This window comes from Lipotes vexillifer, unplaced genomic scaffold, assembly GCF_000442215.2.
Source record: "Lipotes vexillifer unplaced genomic scaffold, Lipotes_vexillifer_v1.1 scaffold543, whole genome shotgun sequence".
Classification (NCBI taxonomy): domain Eukaryota; kingdom Metazoa; phylum Chordata; class Mammalia; order Artiodactyla; family Lipotidae; genus Lipotes; species Lipotes vexillifer.
The window spans coordinates 3927432-3947926 of NW_006799055.1; the positions used below are offsets into that span (position 1 = coordinate 3927432).

Here is a 20495-nt window from a genome sequence, read left to right on the forward strand (position 1 = left end):
ATTCCTGGCTCTCCCCTGAGAATCCAAATGGACTCGTTCTGATTTCCCTCTGAAAAACCATGAAGTTAGAGCACGTGTGCTGTGATTCAGAGTTTACCAGATTTTTCGCATCTCTTGTTGTTTCTGGTGTGGTGCGTCTCTGCTCACTGCCACAGCGTGGTGATGGCTCCCTAATGTGGCAACTGCTGGGGACCGTTGACTTTCTCACCGTGACCTCAGGCTCTACGTGAGACAGTGACCACCTCGGGTGGTGACACCTCGTAGACATCAGGTGCCGCCTACCCAGCCACTTAACAATGTAGACCCAAAGGGGGAAATTGTGAGAAAGTCCTTCCCCATCATTCTTTCTAGCCTTCTTGCCCTGTGTATGTCCCTCATCTAAACCTCCCCTGTGGAATCCAGGAAAGAGAGCGCAGTGCCAACTGCTCAGAAAAGTGAGCTTGTTAGATACGACACCAAAACACAAGGGACAGAAGAAAAAACCCTTCCTGAAAATTAACATCTTTTGTGCTACAAACAGTACCACTGAGAAAATGAAAAGACAGCCTACAGAAGGAGAAAAAATATTTGTAAATTATATATCTGATAAATACTTTATCCAGAGTACACAAAGAACTCTTACAACTCAATAATAAAAGAGACAAATAATCCCATTAAAAAATGTGCAAAGGACTTGAAAAGACATTTCTCCAAACAAGATATATAAATGGCCAATAAGCATATGAAAAGATGCTCAGTATCATCAACCATCAGGGAGGTGCCTATCAAAACCACAATGACGGACTTCCCTGGTGGTGCAGTGGATAAGACTCCACACTCCCAATGCAGGGGGCCCGGGTTCGATCCCTGTTCAGGGAACTAGATCCTACATGCATGCTGCAACTAAGGAGCTGGTGAGCTGCAACTATGGAGCCCACCTGCCGCAACTAAGACCCGGTGCAACCAAATAAATTGTAAAAAATTTAAAAAATAATTTAAAAAGAACACAAAAAACACAATGAGGGATCGCCTCACACCTACTAGGATACCCAATCAAAAGATGGATAATAACAAGCGTTAGCCTAGATGTGGAGAAACTGGAACCTTCACACACTGCTAGTGAGAATATAAAACGGTGCAGTCACTTTGGAAGCCAGTCAGATGGTTCCTCCAAAGGTTAAGTATACAGTTACTCCCTGACCCAGCACTTTCCCTCCTGGGTGTGTACCCAAGAGAACTAAACACATAAATCCATACAAAACCCTGTACATGGGGCTTCCCTGGTGGCGCAGTGGTTGAGAGTCCGCCTGCCGATGCAGGAGACACGGGTTCGTGCCCTGTTCCGGGAGGATCCCACGTGCCGCGGAGCGGCTGGGCCCGGGAGCCACGGCCGCTGAGCCTGCGCGTCCGCAGCCTGTGCTCCGCAACGGGAGAGGCCACAACAGTGAGAGGCCCGCAAAAAAAAAAAAAAAAAAAAAGAAAAACCCTGTACATGAATCTTCATAGCAGCATTACTCATAATAGTCAAAGAGTATCAACAGGGCTTTCCTGGTGGCGCAGTGGTTGAGAGTCCGCCTGCCGATGCAGGGGATACGGGTTCGTGCCCCGGTCCAGGAGGATCCCACATGCTGCGGAGCGGCTGGGCCCGGGAGCCATGGCCGCTGAGCCTGCGCCTCCGGAGCCTGTGCTCTGCCACGGCAGAGGCCACAACAGTGAGAGGCCCGCGTACCAGACACACACAAAAAAAGTATCAACAATCCAAGTGTTTATCAAAATGAATAGACAACACGGGGTCTATCCCTACAATGGAATATTATTCAGCTATGAAAAGGAATGAACTACGGACACAGGCTACGACAGGGATGAATCTGGAAAACATTATGCTCAGCGAAAGCCAGTCAGAAAAAAGACCACATTCTATAGGACTGCATTCCTATAAAATGTCCCCAATAGGCAAATCTATAGAGACAATAAAGCAGATTCATGGTTGTTTAGTAATGAGCGGGGGTTGAAAGGGTGAAGGAGGTAGGGACTGCCTGATATTGGATAAAAGAGTTCCTTTTCGGGGGAGGATCAAAATATTCTAAAATTGGTTGTAGTAGTGGTTACAAAACTCTGAACATATGAAAAGCCACTGAACTATTATATACTTTAAATGGGAGAACTGTGTGATATTGGACTTCTCTCTCAATAAAGATGGTTTTTTAAAAAAGGGAGGGGGGGCTTCCCCGGTGGCGCAGTGGTTGAGAGTCTGCCTGCTAATGCAGGGAACACGGGTTCAAGCCCTGGTCTGGGAAGATCCCACATGCCGCAGAGCAACTGGGCCCGTGCGCCACAACTACTGAGCCTGCGTGTCTGGAGCCTGTGCTCCGCAACAAGAGGCCCGCGTACTGCGATGAGGAGTGGCCCCCGCTTGCCATAACTAGGGAAGGCCCTAGCGCAGAGACGAAGACCCAACACAGCCAAAATAAATTAATTAATTAATAATTTTTAAAGAAGAGTAGCTATTATCATCATTGAAGGGAAGTAAAAACTTTTAAAAAAATAATTAATAAAATAAAAAAGGGAGGGGACCATCATAAAACCAGGAAGCATGGTCTCTCATTTCCAGATGCTCTGATCATCCCTCACTGTCTCAGGTCCCTCAGAGCTGTACTGAGCGTCCTGACTTCCAGGCAAAATGGGCTTCTCATCCATTGTTTCAAGCACATTTGAATCTGTTCCTCGCCCCCATGGTCTTCAGATGTCCTACAGCCACACGCACAAAAGCAACACTTCTCTCCAGTACGGAGGCTCCACCAGCCTCCAGCGCTCCTTGGCCTTCGGTGGCAGGTTCCAAATTAAGAAAAGGGATCAGGACGGCAAAAAAAAAAAAGACAGGGAATATCATTATGTGAAGACACACGGTTAGGGCTCTGGGGGGAGTTGTACTCGTGGGGACAGTGAGAACAGATTCTTTGGTCTCGTACAGAAACCAGTAGGGGGAGGGGGCAAGGCTGGGGAGACCTGGGAGAGAAGACCTTCCTGATGGCAAGGCGGTGGGGCTTGCCCTCAGACTGGCTGGGCATCCCCAACGGGCAGGGTCCTGCGGTCTGGGCAGAGAGGCGTGGCATCACCAGGGCCTTCGGGTAAGGCAGAAATGTCAAGGCCACTTGTCAATGTGACAATGGTTATTCTAACTGGACCAGGGTCAAACCCACGGGAGGCGTTCCTCAGAGACTACAACAGCAAGGAAGTTCAAAGCATCTTGATAACAAGCTTCTGAGAAAGTATCAAAGGTAACAATGTATGAAAAGTGTCTAACCGTAAAATATAAGAACAGGCACCAGTGAAATGATTAATCCAGCAATATGCATTGAGCATTTAACAACCACGTACTAGGTGCAGCCTGAACACAGTGCTTTCAGAAACGGGAAGCTCCCCTCTCACCTTTCAAGTTGTTTACTACAAAACTGGGGTGGTGCCACTCATCTTTATTTATTCTCTTTATACAAGCAGACCTCATTTTATCGTGCTTTGCTTTATTGCACTTCACCAGATACTGTGTTTTTTACAAATTGAAAGCTTGTGGCAACCCTGAGCTGAGCAAATCCACTGGTGCTCTTTTTTCCAACAGCATTTGTTCACTTTGTATCTCCATGATCACGTTTTGGTAATTCTTAAAATATTTCAAACCCTGGACAGCAAAAATGACCGCCACTCGCTGAAGGCTCAGGTGATGGCTAGCATATTTTTAGCAATAAGATATTTCTGATTTATTTGTACATTTTTTTAGACACAGTGTTACTGCACACTTAACAGACTACAGTATAGTGTAAAAATAACTTATACACACACTGAGAAACCAAAAAATTCACCTGACCTGTGTTATTGCAATATTCACTTTATTGTGGTGGTCTAGAAACAAACCTATAGTATCTCCCAGGTCTGCCTATAATTTACCTGACTTTCAAATCTCTATCAAAACTGGACCTTATATAGCCAGTAGTCAATGGGTTGTTAACAATCCCACCCTAAAAACCCTTCCCAGATTTCGAGAAAAGCCAGCAGAGGCATCTGGTTAGATCTTAAAACAAAAATTGTCACAGCACGGTCCCCAGCCAAAGTTCCTTGTGGACTGAAAAGAAGCACCGACTGTCTGTCAGGAAAGAGGCATCCAAATCCCACAAGACTTGGAAGTTGAGAGCATCCATCCGGAACCAAGGAACCAAGTCCTTGGGACCCTTCTAACATCCCACGAGCTTGAGGCCAAGTGTTTCAGTTTATCCTATGTGAATATGACCAGAGACCCTGGCTTTGATCACTTTGATCTGCTCAGAAGTCAATAAACAAAACAAAAATGCAAAAACCACTAACCGCCTTGCGCGCAATCTGTGTGTGGACAGCTGAATGTGTGTTATTGTTTTGCTTTTTTTCCCCCCCAAAGCTTATTCCCATGAATGGTTCTTTCACGTAAACCCAGGACTCAGACAAGTCAGAATATGAGTCTCGGGCAGCCTCCGTGAGCCTACCTGCAGCATATGACCGCTTTGCACGAGAGGGCCAAGTCCAGGAAGCTTCTCCTGACCTCGAAGGACAGCGCGTACTTCAGGGTGTGCCCGTCGATGATGAGGGCCGCGTCGTTCTCCTTGCCCAGAAGACTCCCAAGGTCAGCGCAGTGCTGAGTAATGGCTGCCCGCGTGGCCTGAAACAAGGGTGGGGGGTGGGCGGACGTGTCACATTTTAATAAATCAAAAACAGAAGCTTTTAAAAAGCAGAAAGAAAGGCCCAGAAATCCAAAGTACGTTCCTTAAAATGAAAACATGCCCATTCTAATGTAAAACATACAGAGCTCAACTTGGCATATTTACACATTAAAATTACACTGGACTGCCCTCTAGGTCTGTGTTATGGGTGAAAACATCCCCATCGTGAAATTTTTTTTTAAGCTTTTTTTTGATGTGTACAATTTTTAAAGTCTTTATTGAATTTGTTACAATATTGCTTCTGTTTTATGTTTTGGTTTTTTTGGCCCCAAGGCATGCAGGACCTCAGCTCCCCAACCAGGGCAGAACCTGCACCCCCTGCATTGGAAGGCCAAGTCTTAACCACTGGACTGCTAGGGAATATCACATACTGATATTGACATTTGATATTTACAATAACCTACTCTGGTTGCCGTCTATCCAAATTCTTGGATAGCACATCCAAATTCTTCTCTAATTCTTCTTTAATTGCTTAGGTTCTGATGACTATCTTTCTCTCCCCTCCTTTACACTACATATGTATTATTCTTGGTGTCCCTAGAACAGGAAACTCCATAAAAACAAATACATTTTTTGGGAAAAGGTAACGTTGCTGGAGCTTAAATGCCAAGCATCTCTCGGTTCACAGAAGGCCACCTTTAAAGCATCCAAAAGATATTAGAGGATATCAAAATAACACAAAAGATGAATTTCCATTCTCTGCGGAGATCTGCAGATTAAACCATTTCTCTCCATGTATCATCAGAGTTTAAGAAACGAACTGATAATTTTTTCATGTTACAAAAAATATCCAATAAATTAAACTTCCAATACATTTTAAAACATTGCTACCAACCTCAATAAGTGCTTTGGTGTGATGTCTACGATCAGATGGAATTAAAGCATAGAGCCACTTTTGAGATTTAAAAACAAGGACGTTCTGATCTTCCAACGGAATTTGTGATTACGAATAGGATATCAAGTTCAAATATAATACATAAAAGACAATTTTTGGTTCATGATAAAAAGCCTGCTTAAGTTAATCAGGGAAGCACACAAGTCAGCTGAAATTATTCTGTCTGGACAACTGTCCTTCGGCTATTAAGTTATATTTACATCTATCATCTGGTAACATAAATTACAATTAAGAAATATGTGGGGGCTTCCCTAGTGGCGCAGTGGTTGAGAGTCCGCCTGCCGATTCAGGGGACATGGGTTCGTGCCCCGGTCCGGGAAGATCCCACATGCCGCGGAGCGGCTGGGCCCGTGAGCCATGGCCGCTGAGCCTGCGCGTCCGGAGCCTGTGCTCCACAGCGAGAGAGGCCACAGCAGTGAGAGAGGCCCGCGTACCACACACACAAAAAAAGAAATATGTGGAATGAACAGGGATTCTTCCAGTCCTCGTTAAACTGAGGATCAGCTACCATCACATTCTGAGAAGCAGAATATACTGTCTTACTGCTCAGTTACCCTTTAAACAAGAGACTTTGACAATATCAAAAAGATGCACCTAAGGCACAATTGGGGTGCTATGGTTAGGTGGCCTGGGGTCTGGTCCCAACTCTCCACTTATTACCTCTGTGGCCTTGGGCAAGATACAAAACCTCTTTAAACAGCAGTTTTCTCGAGTGTAAAACAGAGCTAGGGATACTCACTTAGAATACTCACTTCATAGCACTTTTCTTATGAAAAGTGAGCTACTCGGAGTGATCTACTTGGCATATAATAAGCATCCAGTAAAACCCGTCCCTCCTCTTGTTACTATTTATTCACGAAGAACTTCCTACACCAAGGAAAACACACATCTCTGCCACTTCAGACAGTGAATAAACGCCATAAGTGACACTGCCTGCTTTGTCAATGCAATAATAGGGGAATTGATAAAATAATGCTCTAAGAAAAAAAGTTAAATTGACTTTTACTAAAAATAAAGGACACTTTATACTTCTTACTCTTGGTTAGTTGCGTAATCCCGAATCTCAAACAAAACATCTATGTTTACTTTATCTGTGCAAACAGCCTGCCCTTTAGAGTTTGGGTAGAGAAGAAAATTCCACCCACTTAGGGAAACCCCAGCTTGGCAGCCTAGGGGTGTCACCGGGGGAATCAGACAGGTCCGGGCAACTCTGGAGGGTGTGCCTGCCGGGGTCCAAGCACAGTGGACGGAAAACCCTCCTGGGAAACGTCTCGCCAAAGCAATTAGGCCGGTTTGCAGATTTGGTCCACCGACAGCAAGCCGGCGCCGTGGCAGAGGCTCAGACCAGCCCAGGGTCCTTCGAGGAAGAGGCTGAGGACACAAGTCCCTGAGGTGTGCAGACCCTGCCTACGGCTTTTCTTTATGGGGACACAGCACCAGTGGAGCTACGCAGAGACAGTGATATTATGAAGGGTACTTTCTGTACTCGGGGTTATTTCTGGAGTGTGCGTGAGGACAGACCGGACACTGACAGCTCTTCCTCCTGGGGGAGGTCTAAGTATTGGTGGTTGACCACCTATCACTGTGGGAGGCTCGGGCATGATGCGGAGGGGTGCCACCAGAAGAAGCCTGAGCAAAGGGAATATGATGGGAGAAACATGCTGAGAAAACTATGTTCCTGATGTAACCAAGGCTGTTGCCCCAGAATCATACCCCTGCCCTTCCCGGGAATGGAAACCAATTGCTCTTATCTAAGTTTCAGGAGGAAGCTGCATAGAAAAAAAACAAGAACTGGTTAGAAACATCTAGGCCAAAGATGGCGGAAGACTTGACTTCCAGTGGACTTTGAGCCTCACTGTACACTCATTAGCTGCTAAATGACACACCCGCCAGTGCCAGGACAGTTGACAGTTGCCATGACAACAACCAGAAAAACCCAAACGACGACTGAAAAGGAGTATTGCATCAGTTCCGGGTCCAAACACATCCCTATACTCGGATAACCCCTGAATATTCCTGCTACTCTTCCCAAATCCCTCCCTTTCACTCTGACCCTCCTATATATTTGAGATATATTTCAGCTTCTCAACCCAGTTGGGTTGAGAAGCTGATTTGTGAACTAAGTGGCCGCTTCCCCATTCTTTGGCCATTCGGTAAAGCTTGCGCTGTCCCAGTGTCAGCATCAGTCTTGTTACTGGCTGTGCGATCCCTTTTCCTCCCTCCACCCCTCAACCCTAGTCTCCCCCTCCGGCCACATGAAGACACAGCATGAAGACAAACCAGGAAGAGAACCCTCATCAGGCCCTGGATCTGCTGGCACCTTGATCCTGGGCTTCCAGCCTTCACAACCATGAGGAGTGAATTCCTGGTGTTTAAGCCACCCAGACCATGGTACTTTTGTTACAGCAGCCCGAGCTAAGACGAAAGGTCACTCCTGGAACTCACTGGCGATGCAGCTCTTCTTGGCAGAGTGGATATAGAGATGACAGGACCATGTGGGCACAGTCGGTGCACAAGCAACAAGCTGTCACGTTTACTGCCTGGAGTAAGGTTTCTACTTTAACATAGTAACTGCAGGGACAGCATACACAACACGGGAGACAAGGCTGTGAAGGCATGGCGGGGTTGGGAGTGGCAGGTGGTCAGGGCAAGGCCTTTAGGAGCAGGCGATGCCCATGGGAGTAATGACCCCTTGGCGGTGCTGAACTGCAACCTGTAGAAACATGGCGGCCAAGCTGTCCACTTGCAGTGAGAACACCAAACATTCCTAAATCACACAACACCGATAAAAGAGATTTCACATTTATATTCCATTGACCGGGCATTTTCTCACACTGGTGAAGAGGACAGTACATTAATAAATGGCTTCAACTGGACAATTACATGAGTCAAACCTATGACCATCAACCAACCAAGATGTAGTTACTGAAGTTCCAACTATGCTCGATGGTATCTACCCCCATAAGTCCTACGATACAATCAGGGTGGCAAATACACACACAAAAGAATGAACTAATCAAAACCTAATATTCTCCTGATGGGCAGATTGTAGACCTCACCAGGATCATACCCTTGCCGGGTGTGGCTCATTGTTGTGTTTAGCTGGAATTATACTAAATTTTAAATTCTATGAAGGCAGAAACTCCTTTTGCCAAAATCTCTGATCACGAGAGAGCAGAGCACGTGCGCCATAAATGTGCTGACTTCCTAAATTAACTGATGTGTCTAAGCTAAGGCTTCACTGTAATATCTTTAAGAGATTATTTACTGGTCTTCGAGGCATCTGTTTGCCTGACCTTCTTGTGGGCTATTCAGCCTTCCTGGTACATTTTTACATTACATCTTCCTTAAGAACAATCGGTCCTTGATTCATCTTATTCCATGTATCCTGGACTCTGCCTTCAACGTCCTCGAGGCCTAACCTTCCCCCTTACCTGAACCATCCTGTTCTCCCGGCACTTCATCTGCTCAGAATCACACCTGTGCCTTTGAGACTGAAAACCTTTCCTACCACTAAACTCCCTCCAGATTCATCCTTCCAACTCCACCCTTGTCTCCAGCCTCCACTTCGGTCTTTAACTCCTACGTTTTCAATGCCCACTCAGCAGTAATCTTTGATCAAACCCAGACTAGCTCGGCCCACCACACATGTGTGGCAGAATACAGGTCCCTTCTGTGCAATTCTGGAACAAGCCAATCGGAGGTGTTAATATCACAAACAGTTCCTTATTCTCAAGTGGACCATGGTTCAAAAACCTATTTGTGAGTTAGTTATTGGGCACTTAGAATCTATTTTCCCAAAGGAACGATGTTACAAACTGTGGTTGGATCCCAGGGCCTGTTAATGCCTATTTAGCCTAGTTGCTAAAATTTATACTGCGGTCTCTGATTTTAATAAAACACCGACTACAGAAGTTACAATGGACTTGGCTGTTAGGCGGGGGCGGGGGGGGGCATAGGGAGCTGGGGCTTCATTTCCTGAAAGTTAAGAAACATCCCGAAATTCTTCATTAGAATTTGCCTTTTAGGCATTATTATGAAAAAATATATTTCCAGCTTTGCATATGTGTTCTTCCATTTCGTTTTCCTTCACAATTGAAAACACACATGACTTAAAGCCAAAAGTGGGCAACTCTGAGTAAAGGCTGCTCCCTGAGCCACGCCAGACGCTCTTCCCCAGACATGCTGTACGATGAACCCTGCGCTTCTTATCAGTAAGGCCAGCACTTGCCTCTGCCTTGCCGGGTTTTTAAATAAGATTCTATAAACACCATAGACAGTGCTACCCTGTGATCTCGGGAAATGGTTGTCTCTCTGCTGATTCACAGATCAGAGGTTCATCTGATGGCCCCTGAGCACAGCTGAAGCGCACCCCGCTCAGCCTACAAGCAGATGGGACCTGGAAGGCAGTTCTACTGTTAATCACTTTAGATTCAATAAACAAACCGGGAGAGACGACCATTTCTAGAACCCGGATGCATTTTTACCAATTTGCAGATAGCAGCAATCTCTCCTCACAATTAAACAGCGCCGGCAGCGGTGAACCCTGTCGAGGCAGGTCACCCTCTCCTTCCCCGAGCTCCCAGTGTCCTGAGGAATTTCTGAGACGCCCTGGTAGCAGCAGCTGCCTCAGCCCTCACTTTGATGTTCTGCAAATTCCAACGGGCTCAGAGCTGACGATGCTGAAAAGCCAGGATGGCTCAAGTTTCAGGAGCAGCAACTCAACCAAATCACACTCAGCCTTAAAGTTCAGGAGCAAAGTACCTTCTCCTGAATGAACCTTGGGCCTGTGAGCCTCTAACGGTCGTGCACATCCTCTAGACCAGAGGTTCAAGAGAAGAGGAGTCTGCAGGTAAGAGGAATCTATTAAACGTGCCATGTTTCAAGGACTTCCTATAATACAAACAATTTCAAGGAAGATGAGATTACACTTCACAGGCGCGAAGCAAACATCCTAAAGAGATAATGTGGTGCCTGCCTGGTACCCTCAGATCACCTTTTATCACCACCCCCATCAGGCTGTCTCTACCTCCCATAGAAGGTTCCCATTTCTGATAAAAAAAAAAAATTATCTTCTCAGTGTAAACCTACTCAACTTACTGAATTCACACCAGCATATAACCTCTACAGGAGTCTTTTTGCTTTTGTTTGGTTTTTGTTAATCAGCTTCTTTGAACCCCTTATACAATTAAAATACAGAAGACTTTTGTCCCCCCAAACGTCCCCCCAAGCCATTTTGCAAGCACTCCCCTCCCCTCCCCCACCGCCAGCATCCCGCCATCATTGATCCACCTCTGTTACTATAGTTCTGCCTCTTCTAGAATGCCATACAAATAGAATCACAGTTGCCAGTCTTTTCTGTCTGGCCTATTCACTTAGCCGAATCCTTTGAGATCTGTCCAAAGTCTCTGCACTTATCAATAGCTTATTCCTTTTTGTTTCCAAGTAGTATTCCAATGTATGACTACACAACTGTCCACTCACCTCGCATTATACATTGGGGCTGTTTCCAGTTTTAGGATATTCCAAATAATTCTACTATAAATATTCGTATACTAGTCTTTGTGTGGAACATGTTTTTATTTTTCTTGGGTAGATACCTAAATTGAAATTACTCCATCATACCGTCTATACAGATACATGCAGAGCACACGCGTGTTTAACTTTATGGAAACCATGAGACTGTTTTCCAAAGTGGCTGCATCATTTTGCCTTCTCAACGGTCCCTTCTGAGCATTCTAGCTATGCCTCCTCCTCGTCAACACTGACACCAGCAGTCTTTTTAACTTCAGCCTTAGATTCTAATGGCTACATTGTGTTAGATTTAGTAGTTTTAATTTGCATTTCCCAAATGACTAACGGTGTCAAATCTCTTTTAATGCTTAATGAATTAAATGGATTTCTATTTGCTGGGACTGCATGGCATACAACTAAGCACAGTGGAATAATTCACGTAATACACGGGGAATATTTTTTTTCTTTTTTTTTTTGCGGTACGCGGGCCTCTCACTGTTCTGGCCTCTCCCGTTGCAGAGCACAGGCTCCGGATGCGCAGGCTCAGTGGCCATGGCTCCCGGGCCCAGCCGCTCCACAGCATGTGGGATCTTCCCGGACCGGGGCACGAACCTGTGTCCCCTGCATCGGCAGGCGGACTCTCAACCACTGCGCCACCAGGGAAGCCCACGGGGAATATTTTTTATGTAGGGTAATAACAACCATGTACGGAGGCTAGCACCAAGAGTCTCTCTTTAGGGCTGGAGACCCTATTTTTTCAGTTTCTTCTTTTCTTTTTACATCTTCCATCTCTAAAAGATCCACATTTTCCTGGAAAGGCATCCCCGGCAAGATTAGAAGAGAGATTCAGTAAGTGGGGCACGTGAAATAAACTGGGCAGCAGCTGCTCACCAACAAGTATCATTTTTAAGAAAGAGACCATTTATTCACTTAGGCTTCAGAGCCTAGAAAGTTTGAAAACTATCAATCACCACTATTTATTGAAAGAAAATTTGACTAACAGTTGTGACAGAGCTCAAATCACCGAGGTTAAAAACCTCCCTGAAAATATGTACTTTCTTTCGCTTCTCAAAGGATATTAAATAGCACACCTAATATGCTTAATTTATTTTCTGCCACAAAACTAGATTTTGATTTTAGCACCAGGAATCCTTTTACATACTAAACAAATGTGTTCTTGCATAGCTGTGTATAATAAGATCTCAAAAATAATGCAGATGCGTGAAAAAGCATTTGCTATTTGAACCTCTACTATGGATCCTTTCTGCAGTTTTTGAGAAAGGAGATAACCCTTTTTAAGAAATGATTTCAAAGTGTGACCCTCCCGCAGGAAGCATGTGACATCCGCATTTGTGAAGGATCGCTCAGCCGCGTATAAAGTGACCCTCTATAATTCCATGCACGCATCTGTCCAGAATGGATCTCAGGAAGTCACTGTCTATTTGGGGGACACAATGAATCACATTTAAAATCATCACACTAGATAAACAACAAGGTCCTACTGCAGAGCACAGGGAACTACATTCAATACCCTGTGATAAGCCCCAGTGGAAAAGAATATGAAAGGGTGTATGTATGTATAACTGAGTCACTGTGCTGTACAGCGGAAATTAACACAACATTGTAAGTCAACTATACTTCCATAAAATTAAAAATAAAAAAATAAAGAACTCATACAAAATACAACAGGGGAAAAAAAAAGTACTGTCAGTGATTCTGAAAGAGTCACAAATAACACATTAATTTCTAAAGTACCTGACGCACTCCAAGCTTCTCGGGCACACGCCTCCCAAAAAGAATCATCACACTCACCAGGAATAATTTTACTGTCAACATACCAACCTCAGGTTAATTACTTAATTTCCTGACCTTTGGAGATTTACATTTTTAACTTTTAACATATCTTTATATCTATAATATAGTCATTGGTTTAACTATTTCTAAAGTCGCCTTGATTCTTGGACGAATTATAAAGTGCCCAAAGCAAACACAATGGCGATTGAGTTTAGAAATTTTAAAACAAAGTACTGCAGAAAAAGTTGCTAGAGTATTTTTTTTTTTTTTTTTTTTTTTTTTTCTTTCGGCTCAGCGGCCATGGCTCACGGGCCCAGCCGCTCCGCGGCATGTGGGATCTTCCCGAAACGGGGCACGAACCCGCGTCCCCTGCATCGGCAGGCGGACTCTCAAGCACTGCGCCACCAGGGAAGCCCTGCTAGAGTATTTTTAATGAGCTGTGTGATTAAGTGTGTCAGCTAAACTTTGGCAAAGGAAGACAGTGTGCTATTAGTCTCACACAAAAAGATAAAATACCCCAACAAGGACCCACTGTATAACACAGCGAACTATACTGAATATTTTGTAATACTGAGTACTACAATACTCAATAATAAGGGAAAACCATTTGAAAAAGCATATGTATATATACACATACATACATATACATATATATGCATGTATAACTGACTCACTTCGCTGTACAGCTGAAACTAACACAACATGGTAAATCAACTATATTTCAATTAAAGAAAAGATAAAATACCAATTACAAACTAAAAATCTACATTTGCTCCACAGTGACAAATGCTAACATCTGCTACGTCCTCATAGGGAGCACATCGTAGGTACCACAAAATCATCTCAACGCTTGACCTATCTATTTGCTGTATGATAAGACCAATTTCTTAATAAACATACGCTAACTTTTAAAATAAACCTTATGGATGCCATGTAAGAAAATGAGCATGATAATATTTATTTCCCGACGTTGGGGATTTAAGCTTTTAACGTTGCTATTTCGACAATATAGCCTTTGCACTTCCTACTTCTAAAGGCTTCTGGGCTCTTAGAGGAATTATAACGTGTCCAGACTGTGTTTAGACCGGTGTGAACAACAGGAACAGGAAAACAAAACAAAACATTTCTGAAAGAGAAATAGTGAAGGCAGATCATGAAAGATCCCCAAATGCACGTGTGGCAGCAGCAGTGCTGACAGGCAGTGAAGGGTGTAGCCACGCGAGAAAATGGGCCCTTGGGCTCCCATCTCGGGTCCATGGAGGCGAAAGCACGGGAGGCGAAAGCACTTTAAAACAAAAACAAAAAACAAAAAACCCCATTTCACCCAAAATTTATAAAAGGGCTGGGCCTCGCTGCCGCCCACATGCTCCCCAGCCACAGCTGACCCACCCTGGCCCGGTTCTGGAAAGAGCCTGTCCACGGGTCCTTTTCAGTTTCCCTGGAATCGCTGTCGTTCGGGAGAACAGGCTGGCACGTGGCTACCCACCTCTGCTCTGTTAGGGAAACATGTCACGTCAGCGTGGGACACTGTCACACACTTATACACTTCCTAAACGATCGCCTCCAGTCGGAAAAGTCAGGGGCATGTTCCATGACACACACATCTTCAAAATCAATAAATAAAACCACATGAATCAGTAAAAGTGTTAGGAAAGGTCTCGTTTCCACGGGAGACCTCCACACTGATGACGGAGCGGGGAGGAAGCCTCGTCGTGTTTCATCTGGGCGACGGGCCGAGAGGCAGACCCCACGACCAGCCAGGGCGGGTGAGGGCGGACAGCCTGGGACACTCCTCACCAGGCTCTCCACAGACTGGCAAGGACTCAGGGTTATGGAGATGAAGTTGACACCGAAATACAGAGCAAGGACAAGAAGCCTTCGTGTCACCTTTACCCATTAAGGGTCTATTATGTGCATACGCTTCTAGGGGTAGAGAGGCCCAGAGACAAAGAAAGAGCCATACAGACAACACACAAGCGCCAAGAATCACCGCGTGCGCACATCCAGGCCGCAGGACTGAAGGCCTGTGAGGCGCGGGGACCGCAGGCGTGCACGGGGATGCACCGGGGGACAGGCCGGCGGGCTGAGCTAGGGGGAAGCAGGAGGACCCCTTCCCAGAGGCTGCAGGGAGCTGACGCGGGCCCCTACGTGTAAAATGCCCACCGGATGACATGCGTGCAAGACGCGAGGAGGACACAGAGAAGCTAAGGGGCCTTCACATGCTGAGGGTCTCGCCTTTTTCAGGATGAGAGAGACAAAACCAAGAAAGGCGCTGAAGCAAAGCACACGCGGTGCTCGCTGAACAGTCGGAGGCCGAGAGGCAAGACGGGGCTGAGTATAAGCCTCTTGGCAGTTGGATAAACCGGGCATCACCGGGAAAGGCATGGGAGGACGGTGGGGGGGGTAGCCCGGGACCGGGGGTCAGAGCAGAGCGGATTTGGTTTAAGAGGAAACCCCTGTTCCCTGCGAGACCGTGGCGGGCAGGCCGGCTGGATGGCGGGGAACACCCAGCCTTGCTCTGGGGGGGCTCTGCTTCTCGGAAGCCACGCCGGGCACTGCGCCCACAAAGTTCCCACGGAACATCCGCAGCTCGTTCTGTGGGGATCACATGACCTCTCCATCCACGCTGCCCCGAGAACGGAAAGGAAACCATTTGGGCAGTTTCCCTACTACTCCTCAGTGAGCAAAGCCAACAAAGCACATCGCTCAGCAGGTGCTGAGCAACGGCCGCCGCCCCCCGGACACCGACCTGGGCAGAGCCCATCGTCCACTGTCGGCTGAGAACCATCTCCGCTCTGCTTGTGCCGGTCCCCTGCGCGTATCAGGACGTGACCGGGGTCACAGGCTTCCTACTGAAGCTCTGAGAGTCCTGGAGGCGTCAGCTTCGTGCACCATTCACACCTTCAGTGAGTAGGTGTGGATGGATGTGACTGAGACACGGCCGTGCCCCCAGATCCAATCTCCCTGGGGACATGTATGGGGCACATCCACGGGTGCACATGCCAGGGAGGAAAGTCAAGCAGGGTCAGGAAGCAGGAGTCCATCGGAAACTGGACATGAGTGGCCTCAGTCAAGAAGACACCGACTTACAGGCCAAAGCACAACAGTTTATGCTTAATTGGACAAAAGGTCCCGACAGTCCATTTGAGGCCAGGAAATATAATCCATAGGTTGCTTTTAGGTTATTCATTCCACTTACAAAAAACAAAAACCAAAAAACCCCATTTCACCCAAAATTAAAAAACAAAAACAAAAACGGGCGATTTCACATGAAAGCTCTGATACCAGTTTCTCTTGAAAACTACAGCACAGGGGACCCCTGGGCCCATGTCCTGCATGGTCGCTGCGCCTGAGATACAGGAAGGACCTCTCCTGGCTACGCCGCCTCCCCTCCCCACTGACTGCCCCTCAGTACTGGGCACTGGGCATCACGGGCTCCTGGGAATGTGCTGCCCTGTTTCTCTGCCCACCTGCCACTAAAAGTGGGAATAACCGTGAGGAGGGCGGCCACGGACCCCTGGTTCAGGGACGCTGACTGACCTCAAACATTCCCTGCACGTTCCTGGCTCTGCAGGACTGTGCTGGACCCGCTCACCTTGGTGAGCACCGTCTTCTTTGATCTTTAACGGGACACGACTGGTGCAGAGACACGCTCCCCCGAGGGCTCCGCCTGGCTTCTCGCAGTGCTTTCCGGGCTGTTTCTAATACGGGTGCAGGGTTCTATATTTCACCCAGCTGACGAAGGATCAGCCTCTACAATTAAACTAGTAATTTTGAGAGAACATACGAATTCCCAGATGTAAAACCCAAAGGGATCCAGAGGAATGAAGACTTCCTGAAGCTTCTTAAATGGCTTTCTGCAGGGATTTCACCTCTAACACACACATCACACAAACACACACACACACACACAGACACACACACACAGACACACACACACACAGAGCTTTCCAGATGGCTAGCATTTCTATAGGGAAAAATAAAGCGTCCACTTTACTATTAAAAACTTTGAATAAGATGGCATACCCGATGTAGTTAGGAACTTCTAAAGTGCCTATGAGAGCTTCCTTCTTTATATATATATTTTGGGGGTCCCAAGTCTTAGTACTAAAAGCTTAAAAGAAGAGATGAAAAGCTATTCTGAGAAAAATATATACATACATCCTATATATTATATATATGGCATATATGATATATAAAAAATATATATAAAATACTTGTATACTATATACACTATAATATACCATACCAAATAGTTATATATATATATATATCACAAACCATTTTTGTTAACCTTACTAAACTCTATTCAACAAATACTATGCTGTTACATACAGGTGATACTCAAAGTATTGGGGATATAAAGATATAATAGATTCCCCCCTGCCCACAAGTCTTTAAGAAGCATGCTTTCTACCAGGGACACAAGAATGGAAATGCTTAATTTGGTCAGAAGAGTAGCACAGGTCTACCAGACTGAGCATATGTACTTCTGTGTGAATGTTGGTAGGCGGGACAGGCAGTTTGCAATTATCCGCAGACCCCACCACTCCTTAGCGTACTACTACAGACAGCTGTGGAAAAAAAAAAAAATAACGTAAATGAAAGAGAAATAGATTCTAACAGGGGAGAAACAAGGAGCAAGAGAAAACTACTAAAAAGCAAACAAACAAAGCCCAGAGATTAGTTTATAATTGTCAACCTTTAAAGAGAACTAAAGAGGAAAATTTAATACTGGAAAATTTAGCAGAGATTCACGATGGACAAAAGGGTACCCCAGCAAAGAATCAACTCTGCAAAGGAACTGCAACCTGACACCTGTCCTCACCCATCAGCATCCATGGAGGAACACCTAGACACCCCCTGGGAAGCTAGGCTTGGGGTGAGGGGGAAAGATCCTGGGTTAAGAAAGGTGAATTTCTTTTAATTTTTAAAATTTTTAATTTAAGTATAGTTGATTTAGAATACTGTGTTAATTTCTGCTGTACAGTACAGCAAAGTGATCCAGTTATACATATATATTCTTTTTCATATTCTTTTCCATTATGGTTCATCACAGGATATCGAATATAGTTCCCTGTGCCCTACAGTAGGACCTTGCTGTTTATCCATTCTATATTTAATAGTTTGCATCTGTTAATCCCAAATTCCTAATTTATCCCTCCAGAAAGCTGAGTTTCTGAATCCTATAAGGAAAATGACTCAGGGCTCAGCTCAAGGACCTGTGTTACCCTCAGGGCACTCAGCAAGCCCACCTTCTCCCCATTTACTGCTGGACCCTCTCACCATCTGCCCTCCTGGGGAGGAGGGACATCTCCGCTGATGCTTTCACTGCTACCTCTCGAGGTTCAGGAGGCTGACCCGCAGATATGCACCAATCTTTCCCGAGGGAAAGGATGGCTTAGGGGAGGGAGCCCTGCATGGGGAGTGGAGTCTGGGCCAGGGGCTGGGCCAAGAGCCACACACGGTGAGGCCGGGCTGAGGAAGGGTGCAGGTGAAGACTTCAGGAGCAGAAATACCGGGGTGGGGGGTTGGTAACAAAGCCAGGCCGTGGGAGGGGCCGTCACCTTCAACAACAGCCGGACGACCTTTGCGGAGATGGAGACGGCGGAGAAAGCCAGAGGGATGACGGGAGGGGAGGGCGGGCGGACATACGGTTCAATTTTGGAGCCTGTTAATTACACAAGGTACCTTGATGCATCCTTCTCAGATGTACTTCAAAGCCTAATAAACTCCTCCAAGACAAGTTTTAAAGGTTTAAGTTATTCCCAAATTGAACAAGCCCGAAGACTCACGAGGGCTCAGATTCACTAGGTATCTGTGCTAGATTACCCCCCTGTCCTCCAGAATAAAAGAAAAATCACCAACACCAGAAATATGTGGGAAGTGATGATTTGCAGGAGACCAGAGTGTCCCTAGCGCTTGAAACTATGTAGAGAATTAAAAAAAGAGAAGCGGCTCTGTTCTCCAGACTTACATTTACTAGGTTCTAAATCCAGCCCAGATTTGACCTTTGCTTTAAATAGATTTTCTTGGAGAGAAGGGAAGAAAACATTGATTCATCCGAGACTCTTCTGAACGACCTACTGTTCACATTACTTGAAATAATGTCTGCTTTAAATCAGAATTCTTGAGACACAGAAATAAATATACCAAGAGGTTTCTAATTCTGTGCTTTCACCAACGGATTATTTTCATTCACAACAGTGGACGAACTTGATACGGCCTTGCCAGAATAAGGCTTGCAACCACGGAGAAGGCAGGGAGGAATCAATCAGATCACTAACATCCAGGCTCAGGCTTCAGCCCGTCTCGAGACCAACGCGTTCAAAAGAACAAATAAGAGAAGTATGTCAAACGGAGAGGACTTTTCAGGGGTTTCCAAGGCCTGTGTCAATTTAGCAACACTTGGGGAATGAGGGAAACCTAGCAGCCAAAATGTTTCCAGGAAGACTGAAAAAGGTGAAACCAGAATCACTCAATACCAGGACTGTTCCCTCAGTAAATGTGAAACATACAAGCTTCCCACACTGCTCAACACAGTCATTCAGATCAATGTCACCCATGGAAGGGCTAATTAGGCGGTTAATCTATAATCCTGGCCTTAAGCCTTCTTAGTCTATCCTTTACCAGTTTTATTTCCTCTCAGGAGTTTTGAGCATTTCACTGTTCATTTTACACCACTGTCAGAAGACAGCTGGAGAGAGAAATACAACTGACCCTTGAACAACACGGGGTTTGAACTGTGTGGGTCCACTTATATGGAGATTTTTTTCCAAAAAAATATAGTGCCTGTCTTTTCATTTTACAGATCTTTCAGTTAACTGTGGGGAAAAGTTTGTGTTCAGTTAGAGATCACAATATGTGAAATCAAAAGAAGGAGGGTTTGAGTCCTGATTCTACCCCAAATGTTTCAGCTTTCTGCCCTTGGGTGAGTTATCAATTCCTTTGTTTTTGAGGCAGAGATAGTAATACATAGATTTTTGACCACATGGGGGTCAGCACCCCTAACCCCTGCGCTGTTCAAAGGTCAACTAGATAAATCGAATAGAATTTATCTCAGACGTATTTCAAAGCCTAATAAACTCCTCCAAGACAACTTTTAGAGGTTTAAGTTATTCCCAAATTGAATAAGCCCGAAGACTCACAAGGGCTCAAATTCACTATGTAGCTCTGCTAGATTACACCCTGTCCTCCAGAATAAAAGAAAAATTACCAGCACCAGAAATATGTGGGAAATGATGATTTGCAGGAGACCACTATCTATTTGCTTCTGGTTGGGGAAGAATTTGAAAAGGTACTTCTGGTACCAATGTAGATAAATGACGTCAGGGCGCCAGGCAGGTAATAAAAGTACGGCTGACATTAAGGAGTGGTGGGGTCTGTGGCCAATTGCAAAGTGCCTTTGCCACCCACCAATATTCACCCAGAAATACACACTCAGTCCAGGAGACCTATGACTCTTCTTCCAAATCAAGCATTTTGAGAACCTCATGTGTCTAGAAGACTTACAAGCCAAAGGACCAGCCACAGTCCATAGAGATAGAGAAGCAGCAGGAAACGCTAAA

At 45.6% G+C, this 20495-nt stretch overlaps 1 protein-coding gene across 3 annotated transcripts in view; it reads right to left on the reverse strand.

Moving 5' to 3' along the window:
* ATP8A2 (ATPase phospholipid transporting 8A2) overlaps window positions 1-20495 on the reverse strand; it is a 463903-nt gene that overhangs the window by 294963 nt on the left and 148445 nt on the right. For all 3 annotated transcript variants that reach the window (XM_007471455.1, XM_007471456.1, XM_007471457.1), the window contains exon 24: window positions 4491-4663. In XM_007471455.1, the coding sequence (XP_007471517.1) occupies window positions 4491-4663 (173 nt within the window). The remainder of the gene's footprint in view (window positions 1-4490; window positions 4664-20495) is intronic.